At 44.0% G+C, this 21,744-nt stretch overlaps 1 protein-coding gene across 1 annotated transcript in view; it reads left to right on the top strand.

Moving 5' to 3' along the window:
- Positions 1–5,127: 5,127 nt before the first annotated feature.
- Positions 5,128–21,744, top strand: part of LOC149287325 (proton-coupled amino acid transporter 1-like) — a 30,854-nt gene continuing 14,237 nt past the window's right edge. The window contains exons 1-6 of the mRNA XM_089493074.1: positions 5,128–5,282; positions 5,469–5,559; positions 9,007–9,095; positions 9,791–9,886; positions 13,267–13,351; positions 20,921–21,139. Coding sequence (XP_089349200.1) covers positions 5,128–5,282; positions 5,469–5,559; positions 9,007–9,095; positions 9,791–9,886; positions 13,267–13,351; positions 20,921–21,139 — 735 coding nt within the window. The remainder of the gene's footprint in view (positions 5,283–5,468; positions 5,560–9,006; positions 9,096–9,790; positions 9,887–13,266; positions 13,352–20,920; positions 21,140–21,744) is intronic.

The following is a 21,744-nucleotide window of genomic DNA, read 5'->3' as shown; positions in this document are numbered from 1 at the left end:
CATTAGCTCTTCCCCATCGATTATATATTTTCAATATAGGATTACACGACAAGGGATGATAGGAGCTCACAAAAACAAATCTTCTAGTTAAGTGGGATCTTTCATTTCAAGATTTAAGTGAAACTTTGAGGAAATGGAGATTTCCCCCCACTAAGGTAGTGATACTTTACTTGTCTGAACGAACCTACAGGATCAAAGCCCCCTTGTATGACGGTCAGGGATAGGCAATGCTTCTGTATAAGGACACCAGTAATCGTGGCAAGGGTTGTGAAGGTCCATCGAACATCATTAGACTGTCCACCACAGACCCCAGTAAATGTCCACCATGAGCAATGTTGGTGGCTACCCCTGATGATGGTAAATACCGGTAACTCTCTGCTTCATTAGAACTGGATCCAGAATAGAGCTGGGGAAATGTACTCCTTCTTGGGCCATTTAAACGCATAATGAATTTAAGACTTAAGGTTAAGTTTTAGCCAATTAGGGCTCCTATTTCTTCTATTGGTGGAATGGGGATTGACAGCATTCCCATTCAGCCAAAAAAATGTAAGGTCAAGCAAATGCAAATAAATAAAGAAGAATTATATGGCAAGTGTCATTTTAACCATGTCACACCAGCTTGATAACATAGTCCCTTAAAGGGACAGGCTGTCAAAGGTTACGGACGAAAGACGATATGACCTTTTCTTGCACTAGGCTAGAGATTGAAGGATCATCATGTTTCATACCTCGGGGTTAATATGAGGAAGAAAACCAACTGAAAACTAAGACAGCTGAAAACGTGGGCGATCTGACCTGATACCTTGTGTTTTAAAAATTGCCACCAGCTGGCAAGTGGTCAGATCTTTCAATGCAGCAGTCTGATGGCTCAGAGAGGATCACGACAAAAGTTCTAAATATAAGTGACCTTTAGTTCAATAATCCCTCCTGATCCCTTTTCTAATCAATAACTGATCTCAAATAACCAATTAATTAAATATTCTTAAACAACACAGGGTTTCCTTGCTTCTCTTTTTGTTGAGATGAATGGAACTTTTAGTACACTCCACATCTCGGAAGGTGCAAACAGCAGTGATATTTAACGATATATGATGACACAATAATGAGAAAACATCCAGATGGCCGTTGTTTACAAGAACTCATGTTGTATGACGTAAATGCTTGAAATGTTGTGGCTATAACACTGATACGGCTATGCCGTCAACACTCGAGATTAATGGCAGAAGGGGCATTGTCTCTGCCCCTGGATACAGCAGACGTTTAAGGGATGGAAAGATCTGATTTGTTTCATGGATGATCTTGCTGATGGACGTTTCATGGGACAAGGTGAACAAAATTATAGTCTACACAGGAGAAGCATTTCAGGGGTACCATACATGTAAATTGTATGCTGCTGCTAGGACCTGTGCCTAATGCTACGCTTCAGCCCGTGTTGTACCATTGTCAGACCTCTAGTCTCCCCAATCGGTCTACAGACGGAACCCAAGAAGTTTGCAGATACCATAGTTTTCTGGAACTCCTGGCCTCCTACCTAGGGTCCTAGCATATAAGCAGGCTCTGATCAGGGTGGCATAGTGACTTCACCCTGTTCTGTAGGTATTACTATGACACAATACCATGTCAGCCAACTGTCTATCTTTTGTGCCGGCCAGTCCCAATTTTGCCAATCTTTTCTGCCAAGCTCTACCTCCATCTCACCCTTCACTTGCCCAGAATTCATTCTCTGGTGCCAGGGACATCGCATAATGCATACAGAGCATGCTGAGAATTGTGTCCGTGCGCAGTAGTCATGCCTGTGAACTTTTGGGCTCCAGCTACCCGGTCCCCTGACATCGCAGGAAACACCCCCATGTAAAGGGGAAATGGACGGGGAGTGGGACGTGTCAGCACGGAGCTTCCGTGACCCGGAGGATTCAGGTGCTGACTCGGCGCTTCTCCTGGAGTTCTCCGGGCCAAACCCAGAGAGTTCCCAGCTATGGCAGTAGTGCTACCACCGCAGTGCACCGGGAGAGTGGCTGGGAAGTATGATGGGCATACCTGGGAACTCTCTACGCCCCGCTCCCCACCCATTTTCCCTTTAAATGGGGGTGTTTCCAGCTGCTGTCAGCGGGAACTCCCACTGACGCCATCGGGAATTTAAAGATGCATCACATATGGCTATCCTCAAAGACGAGACCGAGGACTGATTAAGGTTTGGGTCCTTACACTTGACTAGACGGGCCGAATGATTCTTATCTGCCATCGGATCTGAGTTAATATGAAGTCATTAAAATAAAAAGTGCCTCTACTTAAACATGAAAATAAATTCATGAGATTCTATGACCTACAAAATGATAGAAATCTCTGTAAAGTCCGATCTCTGGGTGAATCTTTCTAACAGTTAATCACATGCATCATGAATCTACGGTCAGAATTCAACGGTAATAACTGATCTGATAAAATAATGTTTCGGATCGTATGACATTTACATACATCCCAAGTGTCTCTTTTTAGGAGGGTCAGTCCTTTTATTGGGACGCGGATCCATCTGTCCCTCTAAAGTCCTTTTTTTTCGGGAGCTGTTTATAAAAAACATTATTGGTTTTAGATGTAGAAAATTGCGAAACCGCTCATTCCATAAGGGTAACAAAGAGGGACTGACCCATAAAAAACAGGGATGCTTGGAAGCTATTCTGTCCCAAAGCAGGATCATTATTGGGATGTAATACTGATTCCACTTTCTAGTCTGAGTGATTTCATTATTTAATAATATTTTTCTTAATAACATTAAAATAATAATACAGAGGACTGTGCGCTTCTTGCATTGTTTTGTTTAAAAGCAGGTGTCGCGATTCTACGTGAACAATAAAGTTTGTTGTGGAAAAAAAAAAACTGGCTGACGAAGAAAAACACATCTGTCAGTTGCCGCGGAGACTGTCAGCTGACTCACGTGAGTCACGTGACTGTAATAATGTGTGTGGATGGGATGAGGTGCCGGGAGACAGCAGGAAGTGTCTGCAGACGGTGAGGTGATTTACTGGATGGCAGCAGGAGGAAGGCTGCATGTGTATGAAGTAGTGTGAGTATTTGGGGAGCGAAGGGTTAATATTATCCATATTGTCAGTTAATATGGAGGCTTGGTGCGAAAGATAAGGCGATTAATGCTTTAAGGTTAAAGGGTAAGATAAAGGGCTAGAGGTAGAGCAGGGTAATTTGCACAGACAGGGGCAAGAGGTAAGGGCAAGGGGAAGCCAGAGGGGGCAATTGAGCCCTGCTTATCAGTGGGTTGGAGATGAGGTGACATTCTGCTCAGCATTATAACATTTTAACCACCTCTTATAGCACTTAAAGGGTTAACATAGGTGCATGTTAGTGGGCCACAAGATTGAAAGCTGTCAGCCACAGAGCTATGGATTGTTACGAAGGTGGCTGTCCCATTAAACGCTATACCTTCTAGATGAGTGATCGTATACGTATATATCATATAATTATATCATGTGATATGTATGTCACATGTATGTATGTGAGCTCTGATAATAGAGTGAAATACGCTGATAACGGACATTTATTTTCCTTTGTGTCATTGTCACTATTGTGTATAGTGTGTGTGTGTGTGTATATATATATATATATATATATATATATATATATATGTGTATATATAATTATTGGCGGTGTATCGGGGGTTAATTGCATTCATATGTTTAACGTCGGGCAGACATACTGTGCTGCCGGGTATTTGAGGGCAGTGCAGACAGGTGAGTGTTGGAAGCTCTTTTGCACCGTATGCATGGTGGAAAGCATTACTACAGGAGACATCCTCTTTCACATCCTGTCTCGCTATCCTCCGGCGTTTAAAGGGTTAGAAGAGATACAAAGTGCAGCCGGTCATTGTGAGAAATGGTGATATTTTGTTAGCGATCTGCATTACGTTACATTTATTCATATAGCGCCAGCAGATTCCGTAGCGCTGTTATAATCAGTAAAGTCCCAAACAATAACAAACTGGTATAAAAAGGAGAAGAGGGCGCTGTTCTTGGAGCTTACAATCTAGTCGGTGGGTGAGGGGGAAGTGAAATAGGAGAGGACGGCTTGTTCGGCGATGAGTTGATAGAGTCCGGGGGACGTTTATCACTCTTTATTCTCATCTTAGATTCAGGATAGCTTTATCCCCGTCCTATGCATGTTCAAATACCCTCTCGGTATTAGCTTCTACCACATCTGCTGGGAGGCTGTTCCACCTATAAAGTAAAAAGTATCACAATGCACTAGCAAGTGGCATTAAGTGAAAGGCAATCGTAAGATTCAGGACGTCGTTGAGATCTGCTGTGACTCACGTATGTTACTGGCTTGAATTGTCCTATTTGTGCAATCTTTGTGACGTCACTGCAAACATATTGTGATGACAACGGGGTTTTTATGTTTCTTTTTTTGTTTTCAAGTGGGACTAAAGTACAAACCCGAGATAAAACACTTGCGGCATTTTTATGAATTCACAGCTTCTGTACATAAAATCCATAATGCAAACACATTTTATCATATGGGTGATAGGTTGATGGTAATATCTGTTTTAACTGGAATGCTTGTTATATATATATATATATATATATATATATATATAATTGCTACTAAATGAGGCTCTAACAGGTCTTTTGAAGATAAGAATTCACATTTTCATTGGAGTGCGTGTACAGATCGATATTTCAGTCCACAAATACCACATAAAAGTCCACTGAAGCATTAATCTGTATATGCACTACAAAAAAATATAAATCTTTATATCTAAAAAGACCCATTTGTTCCTTTTTTTGTGAAATATTGTGGGCGTAGTTGCACCCGGGCCAACTATCTGCAGGAGGAGTGTTTGGAACACTTGCATGAGTGTGTGTATGTGTGTATGTATGTATGTTTGTATATGTACCACATGTATATTCTGTCGGCTGGTATAATGTCCCAATGCAACACAACGGTAAGAGTGAAGACTGCGGTAGAGTCAATGTGCCGGCGTTTATTAGGATGAGTTATCTGGGACTCTTAAATGTTTAGGAAGATTAATGAGAATGTATATGCCTTTCTGGACCAGCTATACATAAAGGCGAACATTTCTAAAACAAGACTTCATTGAATGTCCACTCCCCAGCAGGTGTTATGGCGACCACCAGGCTGAGAAATGATACGTACAGCGACTACAGCTCGACGGAGGTCAGTCCCAGCGAGGAGAACTCTCCGGGAGCCAGCAACAGCTTTGTCCCAGGATCCAGGCAGTACGAACGCCTCGACGACCACCATTCCAGCAGCACAACGTGAGTGACGACTTCAGAGCCACCAAGCTCAAGTACAACCAGGCTAATATTTCTCACAATCTATAGATCAGGTCTTTGGCTAAATAGGTTGTTCTCAGAACATGGCAGCCACCGAAACCTATTGAGAACCAGCGGCTTGGATGATGTTCTGCTCCTCAGGATAACCTAGGTCCTTTTTCTTTACAGATGGTTCCAGACCTTGATACACTTACTAAAAGGGAACATTGGAACGGGGCTCCTGGGCCTGCCACTGGCTGTGAAGAATGCAGGGATTGTGGTACGTCGGTGTCCGTCCGTGTCCAGCAGCATGTCAAGTGTTTGATAAAGGGTTCCTCGGAACGAGGGGTGCATAAGGTGAGCCCCTATTTCTACTATAAAACGGCTGAGGATCCTAATCCTTCCTAGGTTTTTTACTGTCTTGGTTGGAGTCTAAATTTGCTTCATCCATGGAATGATTCATGTCTAAGATGACACGGTATATGTCACAACCAGTACAGCCTCGGAAGGATTGGGATCCTCGGCCAGTTTATAGCAGAAATAGGGGCTTACCCTTTACCATTATATATCTATTCAAATATGTATAGTTTGTCAATAAAGCAAGAAAAAAAAGACCAACCGGTAAAGAAAACTAATTACTACTAGTACCAAAAAGCAAATATGAGCCCTCCTGTCTTGCCTTAAATTTACAATTATTGTCACATGACATTTAAGTATTCCTGTCAAAAATGACTGGAATCTGCCGTAGCTGACATTATATAGCTAGACATTTTTTTTTTTTTTTTCCCAGCGAAGAGCAGATTCAGAACCCTACACATGAGGTTCTTATTGGGAATCGCATGGTCCGGGGCGCCAAGGACTTCCCATGGTGGCCATTTGGTGTTGGCTGTATCATGGCGATAACATTGGAAATACATATTTCCAGGCAGTGCTGTCATTGGGCGGGGGTGTAAAATGTGAAAATGTTATACATTTTATTTACCCTTAAAGGAGAAATTTTAAGGCGTTCTTCTGCTCGAAGTTAGTTTTTTTTTTCCTGTTGAAAACACCTAACAATGGAACGGCTCAACAGCTGCGTTCCATTGGTTGCCATGACGATAAGACCACTTATCAAACTTGGTGCAATCATTTTTTTATTCTAAATAGATTTTCCCAACAAAATATATATATTGGAACAAATATGCAAATCAATGCTTGTGTTTTATTGTTACCAGGATATGCAGATGATTTGTTGATCTTGGCTCGTGTCTAAACTCTGAATTGTTTGTTCTTCAATGTAATTAGGTTAGCCGCCGGGGGCACAAACCCCTTATTTTGTTTTGATTGTGTTTATTTTCTCATGCTTTTGATGGTTACTTTTACTCTGTATGAAATTGGCTCTTGTGAGCTTCGTAAGCATCAAAGGAGCTAATTCTGCTTACGTGCATTTGTTGCTAGGCAACAAGACTTCCTAACAATAGCGAGTCCAGCTCATGGCTTTAAATATACGTCGGCCCCTGCCTGTAATCGCTTCTTCCTGATCGCTTACTAATCTTGTACTGTAGCCTAGTATAATTACTAGGTGCATGTTATTAACCCTATACCGGATAGTCAAACTCTATTATTAACCATCTCGTACCAACTGCTAAGCATTAAAGGGACACTCCAGACATCATATGCACGTTGGTATATGATGGAAGAGTGCCTGCCTTAAAAACACTTTGTTCTCGGTACAAATGCATACAGGGATTCATCGCTTTCTATACATTTGCATCCCCCCCCCCCCCCCCGTTCCTTGCCCCGCATGGGATTAGATTGTTTGGAGGCATCTCCTGTGTACACGTGGCGTACACATCATCACGGGATCACGCTGAAGTTCCGGGGCATTTAATCAGACCTTAATATTCATCCTTAATTTGTGGGGCTGTATGATGTGACGGAAGCCGCTCCTTGAGCTCAGAACAGGAACCAGGGACCCTGCATACGCAAAGTGTAAATCTAGTGCTAATCCAATAATAGCGATTTATAGGGTATTACCCCAAACATCAGACAGATCCAATGCTGACGTAAACCAGGAACTCAGTTTAATGGGAAACACAGCAGTAAATAAACAGTACAAGGGGCTAATTTACATACAATAGACACGGCAAAACGCATATTGTTCTCAGTCAATTTTGTCTTGGACACGGCTCAGTATCTGCACTCGGCCCACCTCAGCCCAGTAGGGGGGTCGCTATTTTACTCTGTGAGGAACACGGTAGACAGGGGCAGTTCCCTGACTTTTGGATATCAGATCTTGGTGCAAATACTGGCCATGGAGGTCTCAGTCCTGTAAGTCCTGACTGGATGGAGAGTACCACCACACATAAACCCCCTCCCAAAATGCAGGTACCCTAAATTTGCATCCAAGCTCCACAGAGGCTTCTGTGACATATGAGACACCAGATTATTCCTTTTAAAGAATGTAAATATGACCTAGTCGGTGGAAAAAACCTTTAAGTGGCTTTAAAGGCTCAGGAAAGACTCGTAGTAGTTGGGTGCTTACCCACCATGTCATTAAAACTGATCCTTCAGGCTGCTGGGGTTTAGGTTAATGCGAAGATTGTGATGCTGACTAAATACAACAAAAGTGAGCAAGTTTGTACCTCCCAGGCACTTCTTAGTGTACAGTGTGTAGGAGAGACAGCTCCTCTCTCGGCCCAAACCTCTACTGTCTCTCTTTCCTCTGATGATATCCCTATGTTCTAGAAGCTTGGGGTGTTTGCTGGGTAGACTGTGGGTGAAGAGTCCTAGAACATTGTTTTGATTGTGTCAGTAAAATCCGATCGCCTTCTAAAAATCTTTACTCGGGTACATAAATATCTATGAATTCAAATATTTTCATAAAATGAACGCACCGGCTAAAACAAAGGTGCCCCCTCATTGGTGACCTTAAACCTGGGTGGAAGCCAATGCCACCACACAATGGGATGGTTAAAATGGAGATCACTGGCCTCTCTAACCATCCCATTAGCGCTATGGTGGCCTGTGCCAAGTTGACAAAGTCCTACGCGGTTTCCTTTGGGCCTCGTTTCCTTTTAAAGTGGGGTGCTGGGATATGATGTCATATCCCAACGCCCAGAAGTAAGGATAGCGGCGCCGAGGGGGCCTAGAGCAGCACCAAAAGGTAAACACATCACTGTTGGGAGGAATGCATTATCCCATCATTTACTATGTCCCGGAAAGAGGCTTTTACCCTCATACCCCCCCCCCTTTCAAACACGCCATTAAGCAGCCTCCTCTCATAAAATGTGTCTGTTTACACGTGTTATCAAGATGGCATCATCCGCCAGCTCCATGATGAAATGACCGCCATTGTGTGAGGACAATTAAAGCAGATCGGTATTCCTTTCCCAGATGTTACAGTGCCGGATGTTAAGTAATCCTACATAAAGCTTGTAATAGATGGACGTGGATTAGGGGGGCTCCTTATATGTATGCTATTGGGGCAGTCATCTAACTACCTGCTGTCAGCGTCTCCATCGGTATGGAAGCTCTCCCGCACGGTTAAGTTGCTGGTTGCTTTTGGTTGGTTCGGGATGGCTTTGTAAGGATGTGAAGAGACCTTCAGGACAGAACATTGATACAGATCACAGCTTAAGTAAACGTTTCAAATCACCCAAACCAATTACATGGAATGGGCAAACAAAAGGCAGTCTCTGTAGTTTTAAATCATGACTTTAATTTATTATTTCTTCTTTTTTTGCAGTTGGGACCCCTCAGCTTAGTAGTAATGGGGATCATTGCTGTGCACTGCATGGACCTCCTGGTTAAGTGTGCTAATCACTTCTGCCAAAGGTAAGTAAAGTATTTAGCAGTAAATTAGGGGTTTTCATTTGTAGCCCCGAAAAATATACATGAACATAAATTGAATTTCTCTCTGTTACAATGTGGTCATCTGAATATACAGATTAACTGTACCCGATGCTCGTTATTAACTGGATTTGATTCCTATATCCATCCTGCTTACCAGGAATCAGTAGCGTGTGTCAGATCTCTGTTCTTCGTATGCTGTAGTGTTGCTGGCTTTCCGCTGTTTTCATATGGCTCTGGGGTTTAATAATGGGACTATTGGCTCGTTAGTCTTACAGCACTGATTTAATATGCAGAGTACACTTACCGTAGTCAAGGACAACTGGGTGTCGAGCTGCAACCTTTCTGGTCTTTTGTATGACACTCCAGCCTACCTAAAAACTCTGTTTTACCTATTTTTATGAATAAATAAAATTCAGCCCTTACACCTATATTTTCCACGTTTATACCTTTTTAATAATAATAATGATCGAGAGTATACCCCTGTTCATTGCCATGACACTCATGTCACATTAGCGTAAGCACACCATGGATCATACTTAAAATATAACTTTACAATGACCCCTTTTACTGTATTTTTTTTGTTTGTTTTGTTGAAGATAGATACATTTTACAAACAGTTATTTTAAAGATACTTTGTACTTTGAGCCAAATCTTTTTCTGTTCTGACTTTTCCTTAGGGATCAGAGACCATTTGTGGACTATGGAGACGCAGTGATGTATGGCATGGAGTCCACCCCAAGTCAGTGGCTGCGGACACATTCCATCTGGGGAAGGTACTTTTTGGATTCTTGCAGACTTTCTGTCCCGCCCTAGGTCAAGCATGTTTAATTAATAGGACAGTTTAATGTTCATAACAGCCTTACTGAAGAGGAATCTGCATCTCCTTACCTTCTCCATGGTTTGACCAATTTTGGTCCAGATTGGCTGCACGAAGCAGACAATCAATTGCAGAAGATCTCCTATTGAAATCAGTGGGAGTTCTTTCTGTGCATGCGCACTGGTGGCATCTCTTTAGAAACCTGTGACGTTCACCAAGCCAGCACTAGATCTGGCAAATGCATATGCAAAGGAGCCAACGTATCGATGTTAACGGACCTCTCGGCATTAAAACTAACTCTTGCATTATTGTCCCACGATATGGGGGGAAAAGAATATAAATATAAAGGACTATCAATAAAGTCTTCTTCTATCTTATTTATTTGATGGCCTTATATATCGAAGGATTATAGCAGAGTAGGCAAAGCCTCTTCAAAGTGAAGAGACAACTGTTCATCTGTTATAACCCCCAACATATGGCTAAAGTGGTCACGAGGACACTGCTTGTTTGTTTTTCTATGTATTTAGAAAAAAAATAATAATTGTAACAGTTTACAACTATATTTTCTGCAGTGGCCATCCCTTTTAGTGGTTACCTTATACTCTAGGGTAGAGGGTAGTGGCGGAACTACCGGGGTCGCAGGGGTCGCGACTGCGACCGGGCCCTGGAGTTCTGCCAGTCAAGGGGGCCCAAGGGGTGCCGAGCGGTTGCTGAAAACCGCTCGGCAACTCTTGGGCCCCCCTGACTGATAGAAATCCAGGATGCCTCTGCTCCCCGCCGCTGCCACTGCTGCCGACGTCGCCGCCGCCTGCCTCAGCGCTGCCCAGAGTACAGTGTTGGGAGCGTGAGGCGTTTGTCTCGGGTGCCGGCACCCGAGACAAACGCCTCACTCTCCCAACACAGGAGTTGATGGTAAGTGACCTACAAAGGGGGGGTAGGGAGGGAGTGGGTAAATCGTGAGAAGGGGGGGTAGGGAGAGAGAGGGTAGATCCTGAGAAGGGGGGGTAGGGAGGGAGAGGGTAGATCGTGAGAAGGGGGTAGGGAGGGAGAGGGGAGATCGTGAGAAGGGGGGTAGGAAGGGAGATCGTGAGAAGGGGGGTAGGGAGGGAGAAGGGAGATCGTGAGAAGGGGGGTAGGGAGGGAGAGGGGAAACTGAGAAGGGGGTAGGGAGGGAGAGGGTAGATCGTGAGAAGGGGGGTTAGGGAGGGAGAGGGGAGATTGTGAGAAGTGGGGTAGGGAGGGAGAAGGTAGATTGTGAGAGGGGGGTTAGGGAGGGAGATCGTGCGAAGGGGGGTAGGGAGGGAGAGGGGAGATCGTGAGAAGGGGGGTAGGGAGGGAGAGGGGAGATCGTGAGAAGGGGGGTAGGGAGGGAGAAGGGAGATCGTGAGAAGGGGGGTAGGGAGGGAGAGGGGAAACTGGGTAGGGAGGGAGAGGGTAGATCGTGAGAAGGGGGGTTAGGGAGGGAGAGGGGAGATTGTGAGGAGGGAGGGAGAGGGTAGATCGTGAGAAGGGGGGTTAGGGAGGGAGAGGGGAGATTGTGAGAAGGGGGGAGGGAGAGGATAGATTGTGAGAAGGGGGGGAGGGAGAGGATAGATCGTGAGAAGGGGGGTTAGGGAGGGAGAGGGGAGATAGTGAGAAAGGGGGTGGGGGGGCCCTTAACAGATTCTCGCACCGGGGCCCTGAGGTTTCTAGTTACGCCCCTGGTAGAGGGAAAAGCTTTGTGGCTCCTGCTTCTGGTTGAAAGACTAGTCTGTGGTTAACAGTTTCAGTCACTCTATACCTTTGTAATCCAGCATCTGAAAAACATGTCCTTTCCAGAGTTTAATGATGCTCTTTGTGTTTGTCTTTGGATCAGAAACTAAAGAACTTTCTATGTCATCGGCGTGCCTTTTGATCCGCCATATGACGTCCCCAAATAAATAATAAAGCCATATACAGCGTAGTGATATTTTAAGCAATGCATGACCTGTTCATTTAAATAGAATAGAACAAGAATGGGCAAACAGGCTGGCGTAGCCCCTTGAGAGACTTTAACAAAAGTTTAGCCTGACATTAGAATTCCATTATCTCAGTGTTAATGATTAACATTAAACATATTCATAGGACAAGTGGGTTCTAGATTGGGTGACTTTACTACCTTTTCTACTTACATTACGTTTATTTATATAGCACCAGCAGATTCTATAGCGCTGTACTTATTAATTAAGATGAAGTTTATTTGTATATGGCACCTAGAACCTCAATGCCACACAAGGGCAGGGATAACACATTAAAAGCCCCTTTTTTGTGTTTAGTTAAACTTTTTTTTTTTTAGCGATTTTGTATTTAGACCCTTTATGTGTTTAGCGCATCGATTCCATAATTAGTTCCTCAAATCCTGATACCCCATGGGTCATGTTTTGCAAGGACCTGGGGTATATTTATTCTGGGCAATAAAACGTTTTTTCTGGCCAGAATTGTTAGGATATGTCGTTTCTGCGCAAGTACCACTAGGTGGCAGTAGATATTAATATTTTTATTAGCTGTTTTTGACAGTAAGAAACATACAACACGTATGAATCATTGGTTGTGTTTTGACAAGGTAACAAATCAATAACATGTTAAACTTGGAACACAGAAATAAGGACAGATTCTTAAGATTCATACATTTTCACCTCTGGTCCCTTCAAGGGCCCGTTGGACACTATTTTTAAATAGACCTCTAATTGTTTCCATCAGATAATGTATGCAAACGATACCTAAATACAAAAATCACTCACTTTCTGGCTCATTTGTTATCAATTGTATTTTGGTACGGTTCTCAAAGGACCTTTTAGGTCACATTGTAAGCATCTTGATTTTTCATATATTGCAGTTTTGGTTTTTTTAAACACACTTTTTGTAGAAAATGGCCTAAAAACTCCCACGTTTACGTGTTACCCTTATAATCACCCATTGTTCACTTTTGCTGAACCACTTTACAGGAGCGCTCCAGCCCGTGTTATATGCATATTGGAGCCATTTTGCAATTATTGGAGCTCTTCATGCTCATTTAACTCTTCCCCCAGCTGCCGGTACTGAAAGCAGGAAGCATACCGCAGAATGCTTCTCGCACGTGCTCAGTAGATCTCCCATTGAAATATGCAGCCAGTCACTTACATGCTCTCTGAACGCTGGCGTCGGAGCACTACTTAGCATGTGCAATAAGTTTGAAACAAATGATTCCTTGGTTCGTGGAAGTGGGTCTTGCGAGGACTGCCACTCATAGCTTTGCAATCTGCAATGAAAGTTGACCCAAGCTTAAGAGGTTGGTGTTTAGTGAATAGACTATCTTTTCCTAATGGCTTGTATTTTCAGGAGGATGGTTGGCTTCTTCTTGATCCTCACACAGCTTGGATTCTGCTGTGTCTACTTTGTGTTCCTGGCTGACAATATAAAACAGGTACTTCTCACATTCTTGTATTTGATTCAATAATCACATTACATTTCCCTTTGATATCTTCACCCTGCCCCCACCCCTCAACCATTTGGAAGATATGGTGGAAACTTTTGCATTTTGGAATATATGAGCTAGGAATATTTTTTTTTAGTCTATTCTCCTGCGACATGCAACGAACTCCCCAGACAAGACAATGTATTTCCCTTTTTTTCCTGTCGTGTAGTGTCAGTACCACGGGGTGTCGCTCTTCCTGGGACAAGGACCTAGAACCGAAGAGGTTAAGATACCTCCTAACCCCTCCTACTCCTCCCTATAAGAGCCCCGGCAACCCTCATACCTTCAGTTCTTTCCTTGTCCCTTGTCAGGGACGGACCTTGTTTTTTTGTTTTTTTTCGTTGGTGGGGCTCCCCGGGTGGTGAGCAGAGCGAGGAGTAACGTCCGCATCGGCGGACGTTACGGAGCCGTCTAGACGCCGCGCTCTTATGCCGGCAGGTTGGAGCATGCGCACAGCGGTGGAACGCACGCCAGAGGGCGCTGCGTTCCACCAAGAGTACTGACACGCTATTGAGCATGCGTGATTCAGTTTCTCTTGTTCAGGGCGCGAAAACTAACTGGTTTTCGCATATATATAGCTGTGCTGCCCAGTCTGACAGCAGAGGAGCTTGTCAACACTGGGATTTCCGTGTCACCAGCCCCCCCACACGGATTGAGGAGTTGTAAGGTAGGATTTGGTTAATCTTACCCTGTCAAATCCTCTGCCCTGTATATTTTTTTTTTTTTTTTGTGTTTTATATTAGATGTCTGGTCCGGTTTCACCAGATAGGCTGGATAAAGAGAAATCTTTTACACCTGCTCCAAAAAAGGCTGTGGTTAAAACCAAACATTTATCGTGCACTGAATGTGCCACTCCGTTGCCGGATGGTTGTAAGAAGAAATTTTGCAATGCCTGCTCTGCTGAGAGTTTGGCAAAAGAAAAACAAAAAGACATGCAGTCTTTTTTAGGTTGGTTCCAGGACAACCTGGCGCAAACGTTTGAAACGTTTAAAGCAGCAGCAGCTACACCTGTGGAACCCGTTAAACTTAAATCCCACAAACGTAAGAGGGTATTATCCCCTCATTCTGATTTATCCTCTGGGGAGGTTTCTAGTTCATCCTATTCAGCTTCATCTAGTGGGGAGTCAGAGGATGAGACCAATTTTCCTCCACAGGAGCTGCGTAAATTTGTTAAGGAAGTCTCACGGCTTTTTCAGGATTCAGACCTGTCAGCGCACCCCAAAGGGTTGCCCAGGTTATCTCACATGCAGAATCTCATGTATAGAGAGTGGAATAATCCAGGCAAAAGAGCCTTTATATCAAAGCACTCTAAGCACCTTTTTTACCTTCAGGGCGATGAAAAATGGGAAGATATCCCTAAAGTAGACGTCCAGATAGCCCAGCTTTCCAAACGTACGACCATTCCCATTAGTGAAGTGGCTGGTCTTAAGGATCCTATGGATAAGAGGGCAGAAACGTCTTGCAGACGTATTTACCAATCATCTGGATTCCAGTGTAAAGTGGCGTTGTCTAGCGCATCTGTGGCTAAAGCGCAGGGTGTCTGGTTGCAGTCCTTAGAGGGCAGTCTTTCAGAATCTATGGATGAAGGTTTATCTAAACTATTTAAAAACCTGACACTGGCTAATAGCTTCCTGCTGGAAGCTGCAGAAGAGGGCCTTAAGCTTTCAGCCCGTAACATGGGTTTGTCTTCCGTTGCCAGAAGGGCATTATGGCTACGTTCCTGGGCAGCAGATACTGCCTCCAAATCTACTCTATGCGATCTGCCCTTTGAAAGAACCAAGCTATTCGGTTCTTCCTTGGAGGAACTGATCAGACACATGTCTGATACTAAAAAGGCACTTCCTCAGGATAGGAAAAGCAGATGGAACAAGCGATACCAGTATAGACCTTCCAGGCCTTTTCAACCAGTTTTCAAAACTCAAGCCTTTCGTAAACAACACGAGAGAAAGTTTCAGGAACACCCTAAGAAACCAGAGGGTAGGAAGTTCTGACGGTGTTGGAGGTCGTCTGCAATGGTTCCTACCAAAATGGAGGCAAACCACAAACAATTCCTGGGTCCTCAGGATCATTGCGGACGGGTACGGGATAAAGTTTTCCAGTTTTCCTCGTCCTCTGTTCCTGATTTCGTGTTACCCCTCTCAGGTGAAGAACTCAGCACTGTTGGCCGAAAGCCTTACCCTTCTAAAAAAGGGTGTCATAGAGCCTGTTCCAAAGTATCAGGAGTTTCAGGGAGTTTATTCCCGTCTCTTCCTGGTCTCAAAGCCGGATGGGTCCTTCCGTCCAATTCTGGATTTAAAGAAAGTCAATGCATATATTCCTTACCGTCACTTCAGAATGGAATCCATTCTCACGGTTACCCGCCTGTTGAGACAAGGGGACCTTATGGTTACGTTAGACCTAAAAGATGCCTATCGCCATAGCCTCCAGGAAATATCTCAGGTTTGCCATAAGAGTCGGGACAAGAGTTCGTCATTTCCAGTTTACTGCTCTCCCTTTTGGCCTGTCGTCAGCTCCTCGGATCTTCACAAAGCTTTTAACTCCTATTGCAGCGGCTTTACGGAAAGAGGGGATCACAGTCGTCCCTTATCTAGACGATTGGCTGCTAAAAGCAAGTTCTTCTCAGGAGCTCCGGGCACATCTCAGCTTTACGACCCGATGCTTGGGGGAACACGGCTGGATCATAAATTACAAAAAGTCCAACCTGATTCCAACTACGAAGATCCAGTTTCTGGGGCTCATAGTGGATTCCGTCTCTTCGAGACTTTATCTCCCACGCTCCAAGATCAAGAAGATAAAGAATCAGGTTTCCTTTCTGCAACAAAATCCAACCCTTTCCTTCAGGTTGGCTATGAGTATCCTGGGCAGTCTTACAGCGTGTATTCCGGCAGTAAGCTGGTCCAAAGCGCAGTTGAGACCCCTGCAATGGGACATCCTACAACAGTGGTCCAGGAGACCGGAGGATCTAGATGTTACCTTCACGGTATCCAGGGAGGTTTTACTCCGGCTGAATTGGTGGAAAGCAAAGGAGCGCCTCACCCAAGGGCGATCTTTTCTACCACGTCATTGGATCACCCTCACCACGGATGCCTCCAAGGTAGGCTGGGGAGCTCATCTACTCGACCTCTGCAGTCAGGGCAGTTGGTCCTTAATCGATCAAGCCCAATCATCAAACTTTCGGGAACTGAAAGCTGTGTTCCTGGCACTCAAGACCTTCGGTCCAAGATTACGGGGGAAAGCTGTGAGAATCCAGTCCGACAATGCCACCACAGTCTCATATATAAACAGACAGGGTGGCACTCGGATTCCAAGGCTACAGGACCTTTCAGACCATCTCATGCGCTGGGCCCAAAGAAACCTGGAGGATTTAGCAGCGACACATATCAAAGGAGTAGACAACTGTCTGGCAGACGATCTCAGCAGATCTCGTTGCTCCCAAGCAAACTGGTCCCTGGACAAGAGCATTTTTTCTCTCCTAGTTCAAAGATTCGGCCTACCAGATATAGACCTTATGGCGACCAGACAAAACAGGAAATTGCCAGTTTTCGCCTCCCTTTACAGGCAGGACAATCCCCCCCTGCTAGACGGAATGTCAGTGGTTTGGTCTTTCAAGATGGCTTATGTGTTTCCTCCAGTAGCCATGATTCCTCGGATCCTCCTAAAGATTCGGGTAGACAGAGCCAGGGTTTTAGCTATTCTCCCTTATTGGCCGAATCGAAGTTGGTTTTCGGAGCTGCTCAGTATGGCGATTTCAGTATGGGAGCTGCCAGTTTCCTCCCATCTTCTGGAAAACAAGAACCTGTCCAAGGATGTTCTTCTGCAGTTCAGATTGACGGCCTGGCTGCTGCAAGGATGATCCTCCAGAGCAGAGGCGTTTCCAATTCTATGTCAGAAATCCTCTTGGGTTCAGTACGAAGATCTACGTCCACTATTTATCTTCGAGTCTGGAATAAATTTCTCCACTGGTGTGTCTCCAAAGGTTTGGATTTCTCTTCTCCCCCCACAAGTTCTGTTCTGGATTTTTTGCAGGAAGGTTTTTCAGCGGGTCTCACAGTCTCGACGCTTAAGGGACAGGTTTCAGCCCTGAGTCATTTTCTCCTGTCGGAGTTGGTGTCCCAAGTTCTCGTCAGACGTTTTTTTAAGGCTGCCATCATTCAACGGCCTCCCAGACGTTCGCATTTTCCCTCCTGGGATTTGTCATTGGTCCTCCAAGCACTCTGCTCTGAACCATTCGAACCTTTGGAAGAGGTATCTCTAAAATTTTTATCCCTCAAGACGGCTTTTTTGGTGGCCATTACCTCAGCGAGGAGGGTCAGTGAACTTCAAGCTCTTTCCGCGGCTCCAGAATTTACTATTTTCCACCAAGATAAAGTCGTCCTGTATGTTAAACCTTCTTTTTTGCCCAAGGTTATCTCTGAAGCTAATGTCAATCAGCCATTAATTTTGCCCTCTTTCTTCCCGTCTCCTTCAACTCCGGAAGAATCACTCTGGCACACTTTAGACGTCCACAGAGCTCTACGAATTTATATAGACCGCACTGCTTTTTTCCGCTCCATGGATCAATTGTTTGTTAATTATTTTGGTAGATCCACAGGCAATGCGGCCTCCAAGCACACGATATCTCGATGGCTTTCCGATACTATTCGCTTAGCCTACTCTCTCAGTGGTCAGGTTCTTTCATCCCGCATTACTGCTCACTCCACCAGAGCTATGGCTACATCCTGGGCTGAAAGGTCTTCGGCATCTCCAGAAGAAATATGCAAAGCAGCTACTTGGTCTTCCTTTCACACGTTTATCAAGCATTACCGGCTAGACATCTTCTCCTCCTCTGATGCTGACTTCGGGCGTAAGGTGCTTCAGGCAGTTACCTCGTGACCGTTTTTTCCCCACCCAGGAGGGGTCATCTTGCTATATCCCCGTGGTACTGACACTACACGACGGGAAAAATAGTAATTTTACTTACCGTAAATTCTTTTTTCCTTAGTGTAGTGTCAGTACATATATCCCTCCCTGTGCATTTTTGTATTAAAATTATTTTTTGCAAGCTATCTTGTGTTTCTTGGTACTTTCTGAAGGTATGAGGGTTGCCGGGGCTCTTATAGGGAGGAGTAGGAGGGGTTAGGAGGTATCTTAACCTCTTCGGTTCTAGGTCCTTGTCCCAGGAAGAGCGACACCCCGTGGTACTGACACTACACTAAGGAAAAAAGAATTTACGGTAAGTAAAATTACTATTTTCCATCCCATAGATAGGATGGTACTTTTTAGCTGCTATTTTTGCTTTATCCCCTTAAGGACAATGGGTGGTCCCTAAACCCATTGAAAACAATGCATTTTGAGCCCGTACATGTACGGGGTTTGTCATTAAGGGGTTAAAGTTTGAAAATGGAGTGACATCCCTTACCCGTTTCCTAATTTCTCTGGCTGCTTGGGACAAATATTACAATTTGTAGGAAAGACTAAAAGGCTCACATTTTAATCCTTAATTCTACTAATGTATTATTGCCAGTTTCAATATGTTAACCCATTCATTACACAGAAGGGACCCTTTCTGTTTAAAATTTCTGTTTATCTGTCCTGCCTACTACCATTTGGGCTGTCTACCCGCACCGCGTTATATATGGGCTGTCTACCCGCACCGCGTTATATATGGGCTGTCTACCCGCACCGCGTTATATATGGGCTGTCTACCCGCACCGCGTTATATATGGGCTGTCTACCCGCACCGCGTTATATATGGGCTGTCTACCTGCACCGCATTATATTCTGTTCCTTTTTAAATAGCTTTTTAACATACAAAGAATAGTTGGAACACAGGCTCCTTTTTGTTTTGTCTTTTAAGTCTCCTCTCTTCTTATTTATCCTTTTAATCCCTTGGATCTTCACTGGGACCTGGTATGGTATATTACTGGGATTCACTTAGCCTGGTACACCGATTCATGACCATGCATATTATTTTTGCACATCTCAGTGCTGAGTTTGAAGAATCGGCACCCTTAGATGAACACTCAGTCTTATTGTCTTACTGACCTTCCATCTCCTTTACTTACTTACTAATTATGTGCGACATATCTTTGTCATTGTAACAGAAGGCGTAAGGATGTGTGTAAAAAGTCACTGATTAGATTATATTAAATCACTATAAAACTTTAATAGTTTTGTGATGCTAAAGTTGCAGTTTCCTTGAATTCATAAATTATTTCTCCAAAGTTTGAAGATTCTCATGACAAACCAGTTTTTATGTTTCCATTTTTTTTTAATTTCCATAATAATATCAATATTATGACCAAGTCCCGATTAAGTGGAAAAAAATCACCCTTTCCTGATAGATCTTGCGCCTCTAGGATCTGACCCATGATTGTGTATTGGAACGTACAAGGACTTGGTTGACAAATGGATGCCTTAGTGCATCCATGCAAAATAATTTAGCCATTAGCCATGAAAATGGTCATGGATGGTGGATCAGGATTTAGCCAGTGCTGCTGCCCAACCTGCCTCCATTAATCTATACACCTTCCTCCATTAATCTATACACCTTCCTCCATAAGGTGTTACCCTAGGGCACGGCCATAGCCCATGGAGCAAATCCGTGTTGGGATCACATTGTGGACAGCTGCTCATGGATCGTAGGCCTGGCTTGGCTTCCCTGCGGGGTGTCCAATATGCATTGTGGGCTATTTTGTAGGCTTTTTCTAAATAGATTACAAAAGGGTGAAATAACTATTCTTGGAGTTGTACTAAGTTGTAGCTCTGTTTTGGGGTAAGTGGAGGGCATGTCACAGAGGGATAAAGCCAACACATTGTAAAATATATTTGTTTTGTGGTTCAGTTAGTCTAATGTTTTGGTGTATTTTTTGTTTTTTGGCTACTGTTGGGTGTTGTATTTGTGACAATAAGAAAAGCAGAGCCGTGCAGGTATTTTAGCACATTTTCCACACCCCAGGTCTGGAGATCAGTTGTATCAGCTATAAGACGCTGGCCCATTAGGAGTCATCAAGAGGTGGTATCTGCAAAGGTCTGCAACGGGGTAGACATTCCAGCTGGAATAAGCCAAATGGCTCATGATTTAAGTAAGCTGAATATTGAAGAGTGTTGGAACGTCACTTTAGTGTCGATAAATGTAAAATAATCCACTTGGGACATAAAAACCCAAAGGCAGGAGGGACTTGGGAATAATTCTTTCTGAGGACTTAGTGGTAAGCAGGCAACGGAACAAAGCATTGGGGAAAGCAAGCAGGGTGCTGGGTTGTATAGCGAGAGGCATTAATAGCAGGGAGAGGGTTTCTATATACATGCATGCATGCGGGAGGCATAAAGCAATCCGGGAGGTAAGAGGAGAAGGAGGACTGATGAAAGTCTGAGTCTTTACATTGGGAAATCTGGGCAGGCTGGGTGGGCCAAATGGTTATCTGCTGTCCAATGATCTGTTTATATTTTCGAGTCTTCTCTCATGTATCTGCATAGTTTGCGTTGACCGGTGTCTTTTGGTTAATTCACGTTATTTATTTCTCATGTCTTTCCTAGGTGGTGGAAGCAGCCAACTGCACCACCAATGACTGCAGCTCCAATAAGACCATCATCCTAACGGAGAGCATGGATTCCCGACTCTACATACTCTCCTTCCTCCCTTTCCTCATCTTGCTAGTCTTTATCCGAAACCTCCGATACCTGTCCATCTTCTCTCTGCTTGCAAATGTGGCCATGCTGGGCAGCGTCGTCATGATCTACCTGTACATCGGGCAGGTAGGTAGCTTAAATGTTAACGTCAACCATCACTGCTTCCTGAACAAGTCAAGGTATATGCTGATCGCGTAGGGTCATCTAGCTTCGCTGGTAGCTGAAATTCACTGGAAATTGTGAAATATTTACAGGGCCAAGCTCAATTCTGAATGTTTTATGAATTTTTTTTAATTTATTTATGAAACTAGCTTTCGAGCTATGAAACTGTGATAAACACGAACACACAAATTAACCTGCGGATTATAAATTGAGTATAATGCGTTTGTGTGTAGTACAGCTGCATAATTGAGTGCTTTGTGCAACTTGTATAATATGCAGCAAAGTGCCCTAAAAACATCCATACAGAAGGTGAGGGGCCTGGTTGTGGCAGCTGATGCATGGTCCTGTTTGGAAAAACATTAAATGAACATTGTGGCATGTAAGGCAAATTATTACATACGTGTAGCTGTAGTTTTTCCTTAAGAGGGAATTAAAAAACCCAAAATCACTTTATCTAAGGCAACTTTCCTTTGATGAAGCGTAGAATCCCCAGTTCTCCAGGTCACTTTCCTTGTTCTGTGGGGCAGAGGAGCTAAATTCTTCAGCCACCTGGGACTAGACCTACCCAT

Source organism: Sceloporus occidentalis, unplaced genomic scaffold, assembly GCF_023333645.1.
Source record: "Sceloporus occidentalis isolate IW3139 unplaced genomic scaffold, rSceOcc1.0.p SCAF_62, whole genome shotgun sequence".
In the NCBI taxonomy this organism is placed as follows: Eukaryota; Metazoa; Chordata; class Lepidosauria; order Squamata; family Phrynosomatidae; genus Sceloporus; species Sceloporus occidentalis.
Note: the sequence above shows the minus strand (reverse complement) of the source record. Positions and strands in the feature narration are given on the sequence as shown.